The 13,162-nt window shown below is 41.7% G+C and overlaps 1 protein-coding gene across 1 annotated transcript; it reads left to right on the forward strand.

The window, feature by feature from the left end:
- Positions 1-8,848: 8,848 nt before the first annotated feature.
- Positions 8,849-10,543, forward strand: LOC110720781 (protein MAINTENANCE OF MERISTEMS-like). The gene is made up of 3 exons (XM_021899818.1): positions 8,849-8,885; positions 9,063-9,674; positions 9,795-10,543. Exons 1-3 carry the CDS (start codon positions 8,849-8,851, stop codon positions 10,541-10,543), a joined length of 1,398 nt encoding a protein of 465 aa, XP_021755510.1.
- Positions 10,544-13,162: the final 2,619 nt, after the last annotated feature.

Raw genomic sequence — 13,162 nt, forward strand, 5'->3', positions numbered from 1 at the left:
ACCATCAGCGCAGTATTGCTGAGGGAAGAGAGTAAGAGTCAGCAACCGATTTATTTCGTCAGTCATACACTGACGGATGCCGAGACCCGCTATCCTCTACTCGAGAAAGTTGCTTTCGCGGTAGTGGTAGCTGCTCGGAAGCTGAGGCCCTATTTTGATTGCCATCAGATAGTGGTCTTAACTGATCAGCCGTTGGAAAAAGTTCTTGGCAAGGTTGAAAAATCCGGTAGGCTAGCCAAGTGGGCTTTTGAGCTCACCGAATTCAGCATCAGCTACCGTCCGAGGGCTGCCATTAAGGCTCAAGCTCTGGCGGATTTCTTGGCCGAATGCTCATACCAAGAAGTGCTGGACAGTGAAAAGAAAGTCTGGACCGTGTTTACGGATGGGTCTTCCACCGAAAACGGTTCGGGGGCAGGAGTAGTGATAACTTCTCCCGAAGGCAAATCCTTTGAGTATGCACTAAAATTTTCTTTTAAGGCCTCGAACAATGAAGCCGAATATGAGGCAGCAATCGCCGGCCTACAATTATGCATCTCCTTGGAAGCCGATCATGTCTGCTTAAAAACAGACTCTCAGCTAGTTGCATATCAGATCAGTGGCAGCTATGAGGCCAAAGAGCCCTCCATGATAGCTTATCTTGCCAAGATCAAATCAGTCATTGCCAGAGCTGAAAACTTTTGAGGTTCAGCTGATCCCAAGGGGTCAGAATACTCAGGCCGATGCACTCTCCAAACTTGCTAGTTCATCTTTTACCGAGCTGAACAGGTCTGTATATGTAGAAGTGCGTCGAGTAAGAAGTGTCGACGAAGCACCTGAAGTGTGCTGCGCTGACCCAGAGCCTAGTTGGATGGAACCCATTTTAGCTTTTAAGCTTCGGGGAGAAACTCCTGAGGACAAAGCTTTGGCCTCCAAAATGAAGAGAACCAGCTCTAGGTTCATTGTCTTCAGGGGGGAACTTCTGAAAAAGTCCTTCTCAGCCCCATTGCTGAAATGCGTGGACCAACAGATGCAGATTATATCCTGCGGGAGATTCACCTCGGCATCTGTGGGAACCACATTGGGGGAAGAACCTTAGCCCACAAGGCATTGAGGGCCGGATATTACTGGCCCACCATGATCGCAGATGCTAAGGTGCTGGTTCGGAAATGCGAAAAATGTCAAAAATATGCTCCAGTTATCCATCAGCCAGCAAGGGATCTTCAGCCGATCCTTAATCCACTCCCGTTTGCCCAATGGGGACTGGATATACTGGGACCATTTCCAGAGGCTGTGTACCAGAAAAAATGGCTGATAGTTGGTGTTGACTACTTCAGTAAATGGATCGAGGCCGAAGCAGCCTCGAACATTACAGAGCAAACTGTCAGAAAATTTATCTGGCAGAATATCATCACTCGCTTTGGCATCCCGAGAGTATTTGTCTTCGATCATGGGAGGCAATTTGATAACTTACCGCTGAAGCGATATACAGATCAGTTCAGCATCAAACTGGCATACTCAGCAGTATGCCACCCGCAAAGTAACGGACAAGCCGAAGCAGCAAATAAACAGATCTTAAATGCCCTCAAGAAGAGGGTGGAAGATCAAAAGTCCAAATGGCTAGAGGAGCTCCCTGGAACCCTTTGGTCCCTTCGGACAACTGAAAAAGAGGCAACGGGCCACTCACCTTTTGAACTGGTGTATGGTGCCGAAGCCGTCCTTCCAGTGGAAATTGGCTCTGAGAGCCTTCGAGTGCACCATTTCTCGGCTGAGAATGAGCGACTGATGAGGGAATCTCTCGATTTCCTCGACGAAGTAAGAGACTCAGCTCGAGATAAAATGGCGGCCTATAAGCAGAGAGTCAGCAAATTTTATAACCGAAGGGTCCATGCAAGGCCTCTCAAAATTGGAGATCTTGTCCTTCGGAATGCTGCTGCAGTTCAGAAAGGCCGAATCCATGGGAAGCTCTCAGCTACATGGGAGGGACCTTATGAAATTTATGATGAGCTTCAGCCAGGGACATACCGACTTCGGCAGTTGGATGGAACTGAGTTGAAGAATCACTGGAACGCTGATGTACTGAAAAAATACCATGTGTAAACCCTTCGGGGCAGAACAATCTTTGTAAGTACATTTTGAACTAATGAAAGGCCTTGGAGCCGCCATTTATATAAATATTTACAACTTTTTATCCTTTCAAAATTTTCTTTGTTCTATCTACTCTTTAAGGGTTTTTTATTCAGCCTCGTCTGAAGCCTTCGCCTTCGGGTAACTGGGTTTCAGATTGCTGACAAAACCTGTCTTTTTAAAGAACACCGGTCTTTCAGCTGAAGTCAAACTTCAGTAAGACTTGTTCTCCAAAGACATGAGTCCATGGACAATTCTGGGATATTGCCTTAACTGAGCCTTGTATCCCAGAGAGCCATTATCCGAAACATTGCCTTAAGTTGGCCCTGTGTTTCGGGTATCCATTTTTCAAAGATAGACAGAAAATCAAGGATAACAGCAACAGTTGAAAATTTTTAAATCAGCCTCGTCTGAAACCTTCGCCTTCGGGTAACTGGGTTTCAGATGGCTTACAAAACTCGTCTTTTTAAAGAACACTGGTCTTTCAGCTGAAATCAAACTTCAGTAAGACCTGTTCTCCAAAGACATTTATCCCAGAAAGTCATTATTCGAAACATTGCCTTCAGTTGGCCCTGTGTTTCGGATATGCGTCTCCTTTAGGAACGCTGGTCTTTCAGCTGAAGTCAAATTTCAGTAAGACTTGTTCTAAAGAGGTTAGTCCCAGAAAGCTAATATCCCAAGCATTGCCTTCAGTTGGCCCTGTGTTTCGGATATCCAACTTTCAGACAGTCAATCTTCAGTAAGACTTGTATCCCAGAAGCATTGCCTTCAGTTGGCCCTGTGTTTCGGATATCCATTTTGAAGAAGTAAGTCATACTTCAATTTCTGTGGGGGCAAGAAGCACTCAGTGCAACTATGTTCGGCAGAGTTGAAGAAAAGAAACAGTAAAGCATTCAAAAATAAAGCAACTGAAGAAAAGAGCATTAGATTAATATTTCATGCTCAAAAATTGAGCTACAAGTTCAATAATTCAGTATCGGCAGCCGCCCACAAGCGGAAAATAACAGCTGCCGAAATACGTACATAAGCAAAAAAATAAAACTGCTGTACGACAAGGCAAGCTGAAGCAAAAAACAAGGCAAAAAACTCAGAAAGCGGCAAGTCTAAAGTTAAGCACATGATGAACCGCAAGATTCTGAAGACGACTGCCCGAGTTCCTATGCTTCAGCCGGAGGATCAGACTGATCAGCGTTGAGCCCCATGGTGGCCTCAGCCCCAGCAGCAGAAGAAGCGGGCTTTGCACTTTGCCGAGCCTCCCTTTCCCTCTGCTCAGCTTCCAACTCCAGTCTTTCAGCTTCCTCTTCGGCTTCCTCAGCCTTAAGAATTTCGGCTTCGACTGGAGTTGCATACTTCATGTGAGGGTCTTCGGGATTCTGGACCCACTCAGCACATTTAGACCAGTCCAGTTTCGGCTCAGCATGAAGGCAGACTCTTCGGCATACTCGAATCCGTTTCTGAAACCCATCTCATATTCCTCTTGGGTATAAACACGGACTTTGAGTAAAGCCTCAGCATCAGCCAGCTTCTTCTGGGTCTCCTCCAAGTCTTCCTTGGATTTCTTCAGCTCATCAGCGACTTGGGAGGAGGAACCTTTCAGCTCATTCAGCTCTTGCTGAATTTGGAAAGCCTTTGTCTGAGCCTGGGCCACTTCAACTTTCTGGATCAGCAGTTGATCCTCAGCCTTTTGGAATTTAGCTCTTTGAGCTTCAGCAGCAGCAGCAGCCTCTGAGAGTTGGACGTCTTTGGCCAGGAGCAACTCTTCAGCAGCCATTCGGCTGGCTTCAAGAGCCTCTAGACGCTGCTGCACTTCAGCTTGTGCAGCAGTTCCTTCTTGAATTCGGCTCTCAATGGCAGCCTTGAATTTGGAGACGTCCACTCCCATATGCTCCTGGAGGAATTTTTCCCCTTCCATCAGTGGGGGAAAAACTTCCTTCTCCATAGCATCGCAGAAGGTTTTCAGGGCTTCGGCAGCTTTTTTTCCCGTACTCCTCAACCTCCTGCTGCTTCTCTTCAGCTGCTGCTTGCTTCAGCCTAGCAAGCTTAACTTCCTCTTCAGCCACCTTCTTTTCGTGCACAGCAGCGTCTACCCTATCTTGTAGGGTATCTATCAGCTCTACAGTGAGAGTCTGATTGTGCACGAACTGAAAACAGGAAGACAAAAAAAAAATAATAAAAAAAAAAATGTATATATATATATATAAAGAGCTGAATTTCGGAGGAAATGAAGGAAAAATTACCTGCATCATCAGCAGTTGGTTAGACCTGGCTGGGTAAGGAACTGATCTACTGGATTCGCCCATCCCAGCAGTGGCCTTCAGCGACCAGATCCTTGCCCTGTCTACTTCGGACATGCCAGCAAAATTGCCGAAGTAGGCTGCAGCTCCTTCTCGGTTTTGACCCCATATGAGGTCCCAGATGTGATCTGGGATTGGAATTCGGGGGCCGAGAAACCCATTTCTCCAGAATGCAGAGTCTGGAAAGAAGGGAAGGACGACGATGGAGCTTGATTAGCTTTGGTTGTCTCAGCATCGTCCTTCTCAGAGGAGTCAATTACTATGACCTCCTCTTCTTCAGGGGTGAGGACGAAAGCCTCAACCTCTCTTGCGATATCTGCCGTGAAGCCCTCAGCACTGGACATCACGGCATCTTTATTTTCGTGCTCAGCAGCACTCTTCTTGATTTCTTCTTGGACCCCTCCCTTAGGTTCGGGAGTTCTCTGATCCACCTCCATCTCAGGAGGTGGCGGAGGGGTCTTTTGAGGAGATTGGGGTGTTGGCTGGGGAACCCTCGGCGATCCATTGCCTTCCTCGGGTTCCCTTATTGCGACGCCGATGGTCATCGGCCTCTGCTGAAAGTCATGAGGGCCGATGATGGCCATCCTTCGGCGCCTTTTCAGAAGGGGCTGCTCGTCCATATCTGAGTCTGAAGACTCTTGTATTTGATCTTCGGGACGAAACAGGAGCTTTTGCCTTCTTTGTGTCTGTTACTCTCTTCAGACTGTAACAGACAGGGGGAAGAAGAGTGTGAGTAATAAAAAAAAAAAAAAAAAAAAAAAAAAAAAAAAAAAAGAAATGAAAAGAAAAAAAGTTGTCTGAAGCTCACCGAGGTTTTCAGCAAAGCCTCGTCTTCTTCAGCTGCTCTAGCTGCAGCTTCGGCCTCAGCAGCTCTGGAGGACCCTTCTCCTCCTTCGCAAGCCTCAAGTACCCGTGCAACCTCTTCGGCTGTGCGGGAAGCTTCAGCTTCTTCGTTCAGCAGCTGAAACCAAGGGTCTCTCTTCTTCCACCAAGGCTTCTGCCTCTGATACAGAGCAACAGCCTCAATTTGGAAGTGGGAAGAATCCAGATGAACTTCCCTATGCCTCGGCTCAGTGATAGACGGGGCCCGTTCAGTTACAACTCGCTCTCGGTTAACACCAAGACGAGCGTAGTTAATACCAACGTTGGTCTCGTCCGCTCTGAAAAAAGGAAAGGGAAAAAGTTTAGCTCAGATATGTCGGCACAGCATAAAAAAAGCAAAGCGAGAGAAGAAAAAGAGGTAGTTAAAAAGCCTCGGCCCCAGCCGAAGAAGCTTACCATCCTTAAACTTTCGGCTGAGGCCAACAGCTGCTAGCATGTTCTCTTGGAAAACGTAATGCGTATCGGGGAGCCAAGTCTCCGGGATATGCTGCATTCGACCACTTCCCCCCGGGTTCGGCAGCTTGCCGAAGATATGTTGCTGATCCAGGTTCGGATCCGCCCCGTTATCTGCGGGGGGACCTAGACTTCCCATTTCGGGATCAGGCTCAGCTAAGTACCGGGAGCGCTGAAGACGCAAGGGTGGCCCGGATCTGTGGGTGCCCTAACCCAAATCCATTGACCTCTCCAGTCCTTGTCTGAAGAGTCATTTGGCCACATGGTCAAGTATTGGGGCCGGGACTCAATCCGATACCACCCAGAACCATGGCTTCCGTGCCCACTTTGAATATTTGGCACTAGCCGATGGAGCTTTCTGAAGCAGTGCAGGTTCGGCACGTATTTGAAGAACTTGCAGACCCATAAGTATGTCATCACCCTTCGGATGCTGGTGGGGGTTAGCTGACATAGGGAAATGTTTGTAATGGATCAGCAAGTCTCGGACGAAAACGTCCAAAGGGAACCTCAGCCCATACTGAAGCTGTCTCGTGTACACCCCCACATACCCCGGGGGTGGACGATGGATTCTATCGGATGCTGAGGGCATTCGGCACCAATATCCATCAGCTTCAAAAATGCCGTAATGCAACTCAATTTGCTCGGCAAATCGATATTGATCAGCGTTCTCTACCCACCATGAGTAGGGGCGGTTCTTTATCATGGCCGAAACGACTTCGGCATTCTCCCACTCTGAAAACCCAGGAGGATATCCCAAAGGACAGCGGGAACTTCATCATCCCGTCCAGAAGCGCTCGGCTCATCCGTTCTTTGAGGAGGAGCGAGGAAAGGGGAGTCGCCCTAATCCCTTCAGCAGGGTCAGACTCCGGCCTTTGACCATTCCAGGTCCCAATCCTGTTCCTAGGATCGGGAATCGGCCTTGCTCTTCTTGGAGCACGGGCTCTACCTCTAACTCCTCTTGCCATGGATTATTTCGAAGAGAAAAGTCGAAAGAAAAGGGGAAGGAGTTCGAATTCGAAGAAAAATAAACTGAAATCAAAGGGAATTTACCTTAATCTGAAGCGAAAGTTGCCGATTTACGAGTTCGTAGTGGCAAGTCTCAGTTTCTAAGCTCTCAATGCTCGGGGAATTTGCGAAGTTTTGATGCGGGTTCTTGGTTTCTCTCTCGAAGAATTCTGGGTTTGTGTTGGTGAATAAGTGAGGAGAATGACGCGCCTCTGTTTATATCTCCAGGTACGGGATACGAAGAGTCTGTGCTTTAATTTCTCTTAAATACCCACTAAGTAACCATTAAACACATGTCTTGTGATTAAACTGCCCATTATCCGTCCAACTTCCGCAAATCATTAACCGTTGTTATCTCATTAATTACGGTTTAAATTCAAATTTTTGGATCAATTAAATCATTTACTTCCCTCCTTTTCTGAGTTAAATCAAACCCGACCCGTCATCCTTCCAAATCGGGTCTGGGGGGCAAGTTGTTTGGGTCCAATTTAGTCAAAATTGGGCCTGAGCACTAAATGATCCAATTAAAAGCCCAAGGTCAAGGTTCAACTCTCCAATTGCTCAAAAGTCAAAGGTCAGCCCACAAAGTAAGCCAATTGGGCTAAAGCCCAACCTCTCCATGTATGATGAGGTATAAAAGCCATCATATTAACACATTCACGACATACACTAATATTCCAATTCATATGCTCATTCTTGCATTCAGAAATATTCCACAAAAGCCTCAAGCTACAAACTCTCTTGCATAGTGTCTTCCTTTTACACATTGTACTGACTTTAGCATCGGAGGGGCCTTCCTCGGAAACACCCCCGAGGCTAGTTTACGTGCGTTCACTGTGCAGGAAACCTTCGGCCCAACACAACTTGGACCGAATCCAGTCTTCTCCATCTCAGCGGACCTTCGGCAAGGTCCCATTGTTTTCAACCGAAACAACTAGTATATATCTTAATTTTGCACATTTTTCTTATACATACCTACTTCGATGAAATTATTCCCATTTATCAAAATATTTGCATACTCCCAATGCAATAACCACTTCTAATGCAAACATTTTTGTTTATCATGTCTAATAAGCTGAAGAAAACGCACCTTTAAATAAACCCAACTCATAAGAGATATTCTCAATAAGGGTGTATTCGGCAAAATATAGCTGTGAAGGTAGTTGTTAGCTGTGTAGGTAGCTGTTAGCTGTTAACAAGTTGTTAATTGTGAAGATAGATAATTTAGGTATGAGTGTTCGGTAAAGTAACGGTTGACTAGCTGTTACATATAAAAATCAATATTTTATTTTAAAATTATAGATAAATTTTCAACAGCTACCTCTAACTTCAAAAGCTAATATTTCTAACTTTTCATAAAAGCTACCTCCACTTCTAAAAGCTATCCTAACAACTAACTACTTTGCCAAACACTCACATTTTTTGTTAAGTTGGTCAAACCACTAAAGCTACTTAAAAACTACTCAAAAGCTAGCGCCGAACACGTCCTAATTATCGAAACCCCCTAATAGATCTTACTAGAGGTGTCTATTCGATATTTTGTATTTGGATTGAATTAGGGTCAAATTCAATTGAATTTGAACACGCATTAATGATTTCTCATAAATTAATGAAAAATGCATGATTTTCAATTATTATTTTACATTTATAATTGCATTTTTATTGGAAATTATACAATTCAAATATTCAATGTTGGGGAATGATAAAATTAATAACGTTATTTTTTTATTATGAGAAATTATTCAACTCATTCTAAAGTTAAATAAAATATACAAGTACTCAAAAAAAAAAAAAAAAAAAAATCCCATACATAAGATATTGATGTAGCCATATATAGGCCTAGGTTAACCCACTGACAACTTAACAAGAGTAACAACTAACATGGGAACGTGTTATGAAAATTCAACTGTCATGAAACTTGTCCAGAAATCTTTGCACAAGAATTCCAGAAGACACTTTTCATACCAGTATTTCAATCCATTAAAATAATCTGTCAAATCAATAAAAAAAATTAATCATATTTCAAAAACAATCTAATTTCGCGCCATTTTACTGATTCTTCCCTTAAATCTCAAAAAACCCATTAAAATTCCCACTCATTTTCATCATCAATGGCGAAATTATCAGTACCCAAAACCCTAAAATCATGTCAAAAACCCAATAACCCCCCAAAAAACTCTCTTTAATCTGACATTTTCGAGCTAAAAAACCTTAAAAAATGGCCGATTAAGGTGAAATTTCCAGGTTGGAGAAAACCCCATCAAAATTGGGCTAATTGGGTCGAGAAATTATCACTCAAATTCGCCAAACTCTGGGAATTAACAGGTATTTGTGATGGAATTCTTTCTTCTTTACATGAAATTAAACCTAACCCAGATATTATTCTAGGTTTGATTGAATATTGGAGTTCTGAAACAAATACTTTCCATTTTCCATGGGGTGAAGCTACCATTACTTTGGAAGATGTAAATGTTTTGTATGGTTTGCCTGTTTTAGGAGAAAATGTGAATTTTTCTACTTTTGATGGTTCATGTAAAAATCTGGAATCAAAATTACATAGAGTAAAAAGTGCTCTGTCAATTAGTAGTAATGAAAGTAATGGTTGGATTAAGTATTTTAATGAGCAGAATGATGAAATGGAGCATGTGGGGTTTTTGGCATTTTGGCTTTCTATGTTTGTGTTTCCTGTCATTGATGATGGATCAGTAGGATCACATGGTTTTCCGGTTGCTATTCGCCTTGCTAAAGGGGCGAGGATCGCCCTTGCTCCGGCTGTTCTTGCCTGTTTGTATCAGAATATGTCCTTTCTTACTATGCATGCTGCTGATTTTGATTCTGCTAAGAAGGAGGTTTCTGTTCCTGGTCCATTTCAGATTTTGCAGCTTTGGGCTTTCGAAAGATTTCCCTTGTTAGGGTCGAAATTAGCAAGGCCTTTGAGTTAAGGGCAGCCTAGGATTGGTAGGTGGGATAAGGTGAGATTCAAGGGGAGTTTGGCTGATGTTAGAAAAGAAATAAGATCGTTGAGTGAGAGTTTTTGTTGGCGGCCTTATGCTTTAGATTTGGAGAATTGGCGGTATAGGTCTATTGACCTTGATGTTGGGAGGATTTTGTCTGGTTATTCGGGTGATGTTGATGATGAATTGAAAGCATTTCAAGTGTGTTTGCTACCTCAGGAGTTGATTGGGATTGATCGTACTGCAACATGTCAGCCTCATAGGGTCATGATGCAGTTTGAATGTGGTCAATCTGGTCATAAGGTTAAGGTAGATGCTGTATTAACTAGCCCTTTAAAATCAGGAAATGTCAGATTGCTTAATGGTAAAAAGCCATCTGAAGTGGGTGATAACATACCAAGGGAAGGATCAATTAGTGCTCATGAAAAAGCGGTTATTGAAGGCCTTGAGCAGGTGTGCAAGAATGATGATCATAAGAGGCCGATACTAACATGTGACGAGAAAACAGAATCGAATTGTAATGAGGGCAGTGATTCACTTGAACCAGCAGCAACTGTTAGTCCTGTAAGTGAAATTCTGAATCTTTCAGGTGGTGAGACTGGTGACAATGGTACTAAAGATAAAGTACAAAGTTTGGAAGGCCTGGTGGTTATGGATTCAGATGATGAGATGGCTGAGAAAGCGGAGTTCAAAGAGGTTATCCGGTCTAGGAGTAGTACAAAGAAGCTGAAAAGAAGGATTGGGGATTCAGCTGATTATCCCTTGTTCATCAATGAATACTCAAACGCCAAAAAGGTAAAAAAGTCCGGTATATTTGGGAGTCCAATTGATGTTGAGAATTACTGGCTGTGATGATCAATGGTACTTGTATTTTGTAGATTCTGTTTTGTCACCGGCTTTCTTATTTTCTGTAGCATGAAAATGCATGTAGTTATGTGCAGTGCTTTGGTCTTTTTGTCGGTGAATTAATGCATTAAGCTGCTGTTTTCAGTTTTGCCTAATCTGAGAAAATCTTCTTAGTAGTAACTGTCCTGTATGTCCAGGCATTCTTCATTTATTAATCATGACTATGTTCACTAATTATGTAATCTATGCTATCCCTTTAACCCGAAAAAGGAATGAAATAGTGTAGCATTATGTCAGTGTTACTTAATTTTCTAGTATATGGCTACATGTAAAAGAAAATACAGAGTAAAGCACAAGCTATTATAACATGTCTCCAATCATTAGGGCTATTAAAATCTACCATACTCCCTTGTATCAATGGCTTTGATAATGTTCAAAGCACCACAATCGAAACTTCACTGGATCTTAACAAGCCTTTGAGTTACTAGGAGACCAAAAGGGGCTGCCTTAGCTTCGCCAAAAGCAGGGGATGCCCTCACCACCTCCACGGCACCACCAATCTCACACTGATTTTGGCCATAATTGATATAGCGACATTCACTTATATCCTTACGTCTAAATGTTTGATTGTGGTCGCCAGAATCGCCACACGGTGTTGACACAACCAAAGGTTAGGGAGCCCTCCAAAAAACCACACTTGCATATTCCTTAAAATCAGCCAAATTTTGCATTTCTTGATTCGGTTCCAAGTATAAACAGATTATTCTTTTTCCTTTAAGGGTTTTGGGAAAGAAATTGCTTAATTTTACAAGTGCTTACACTACATTAATTCAACAAGAAGAACGAAAAAGAACAAGATCAAAACATGAATACAATTATCACACAAGATTGTCGAAACCATTCAAATAGTAGTACAATTCACAGAATCAACGTGCCATAGAGATGTGCATCAGATTAATACAGATAAAGAAATCTTGTAATAAAACTTTCATCTACCGAACCAATTTAATAAAGTACCTTGTATAAACTTCACATATCAGATATAACTACTTAAAACTAGTTAAAATGTCTAACAGTTTTATTACAAATAGAACACCAAATTTGGCTCTAAGTTTTCTTGGGGACGACGTTGTCATTAGTGTCGTGCTCTACAACAGCCTCCTTCGGAACTTTAGCTATCTCTTCATCAATGTCTTCCTCTAGACAAATATCATGACTCGAATCATCTTCATCATCACGAAAGAAAGCAATCAAGTCTTCGTCGGTCAACTATCCCAACCCTTAGGGAAGCGGATGCGGATTCGCTCAGTGGGTAACAACACACGCATTCTTGGTTTCTTGTAGAACTTCTTCGGTACTATGGGTTTATACGACTGTAGTTTAATAACCTCCAACTCCTTCACCCTTGCACGATCACGATCATGAGTACAACCACGACGACCACGACTACGACTACAATCAGCGTCACCTTAGCGGGGTTGAGACAAATCAGAAGATTTGGGACTCATATTAGAAAGTTAAGAAGGAAATTGGTGTGTTTTGAATATTGATTAAAACCAACAAAAAAAGTAGACTTGGAAATATACAAGAACTATTTGATCATAGAAGTTGAGCTATTTATAAAGGAAAAATCTCACCATAGTTAGCCGACTTTTTTAAAAATAATTACTTGTATTTGATTTTTATTGATTTTTTTGGACCAAAATTGAATGAGATAGACTAAGGATACACGGTTTGGTTTAAGTATAAATTCTTAAATGAACCTGGTTCACACTAATTTATTGTGGACCACTAACATTAGAGAAAGTATGGTTTTTTTTATTAACAAAAAAAAAGGGTCACTATAATAAAAGGTCACTATGTTGAAATAAAAATCATTTTGGTAATATATAGGCCTAAGTGGATATTTTTGTAATGAAATATTTTATATACTAATCAATATGAATAATAAAGGCCACTATGCTAAAATTAGGATAATAGCGTCGTATTTCAAGTTCACAATATTATTAAACGTTGTAGTAGTTTTAATAAAGGTTACTATGTTACTATGTTAAAAATAAGGTTACTATGTTAAAAATAATGGTCACTATATTCAATATAATGTCAGTTGCGTGTGTATAGACCTCGAGTCCACAATAATATTATTGTGGACCAGGTCCACGCAAGTGTTTTTGTATATATTATCAAAATGATTTTTATTTCAACATAGTGACTTTTTTTTTAATTATAGTGATCCTTTTTTTAATTAATAAAACAACCATATTTTCTCTAATATTAGTGGTTCACAATAAATTAGTGTGAACCAGGTCCATTTAAGAATTTGTATGGTTTAAGAGGATACTTTTTTTTTTTTTTTTTTTTTTTAATATGATTAAGAGGATAATTTTACTAGATTATACAAAGTACAGTACTTTTTTACTTTTAAGGGTTGGTTTACGAGGATACGGATTTTTGTTTCCTCAACAAAAAAATAAAATAAAATAAATAAAAAGCAAGAGAAGGGGTTTTTGGAAAGTTGGGAAATTTACGTATGAGTTAAGGTCTTGAATCCCAAGTTCCAAACTTTACATGTTTTGTTGTTAATCAAAGAAATATCTATGATTAACCGATTAGACGATTTCAAAG

This window comes from Chenopodium quinoa, unplaced genomic scaffold, assembly GCF_001683475.1.
Source record: "Chenopodium quinoa cultivar QQ74 unplaced genomic scaffold, ASM168347v1, whole genome shotgun sequence".
NCBI lineage: Eukaryota > Viridiplantae > Streptophyta > Magnoliopsida > Caryophyllales > Amaranthaceae > Chenopodium > Chenopodium quinoa.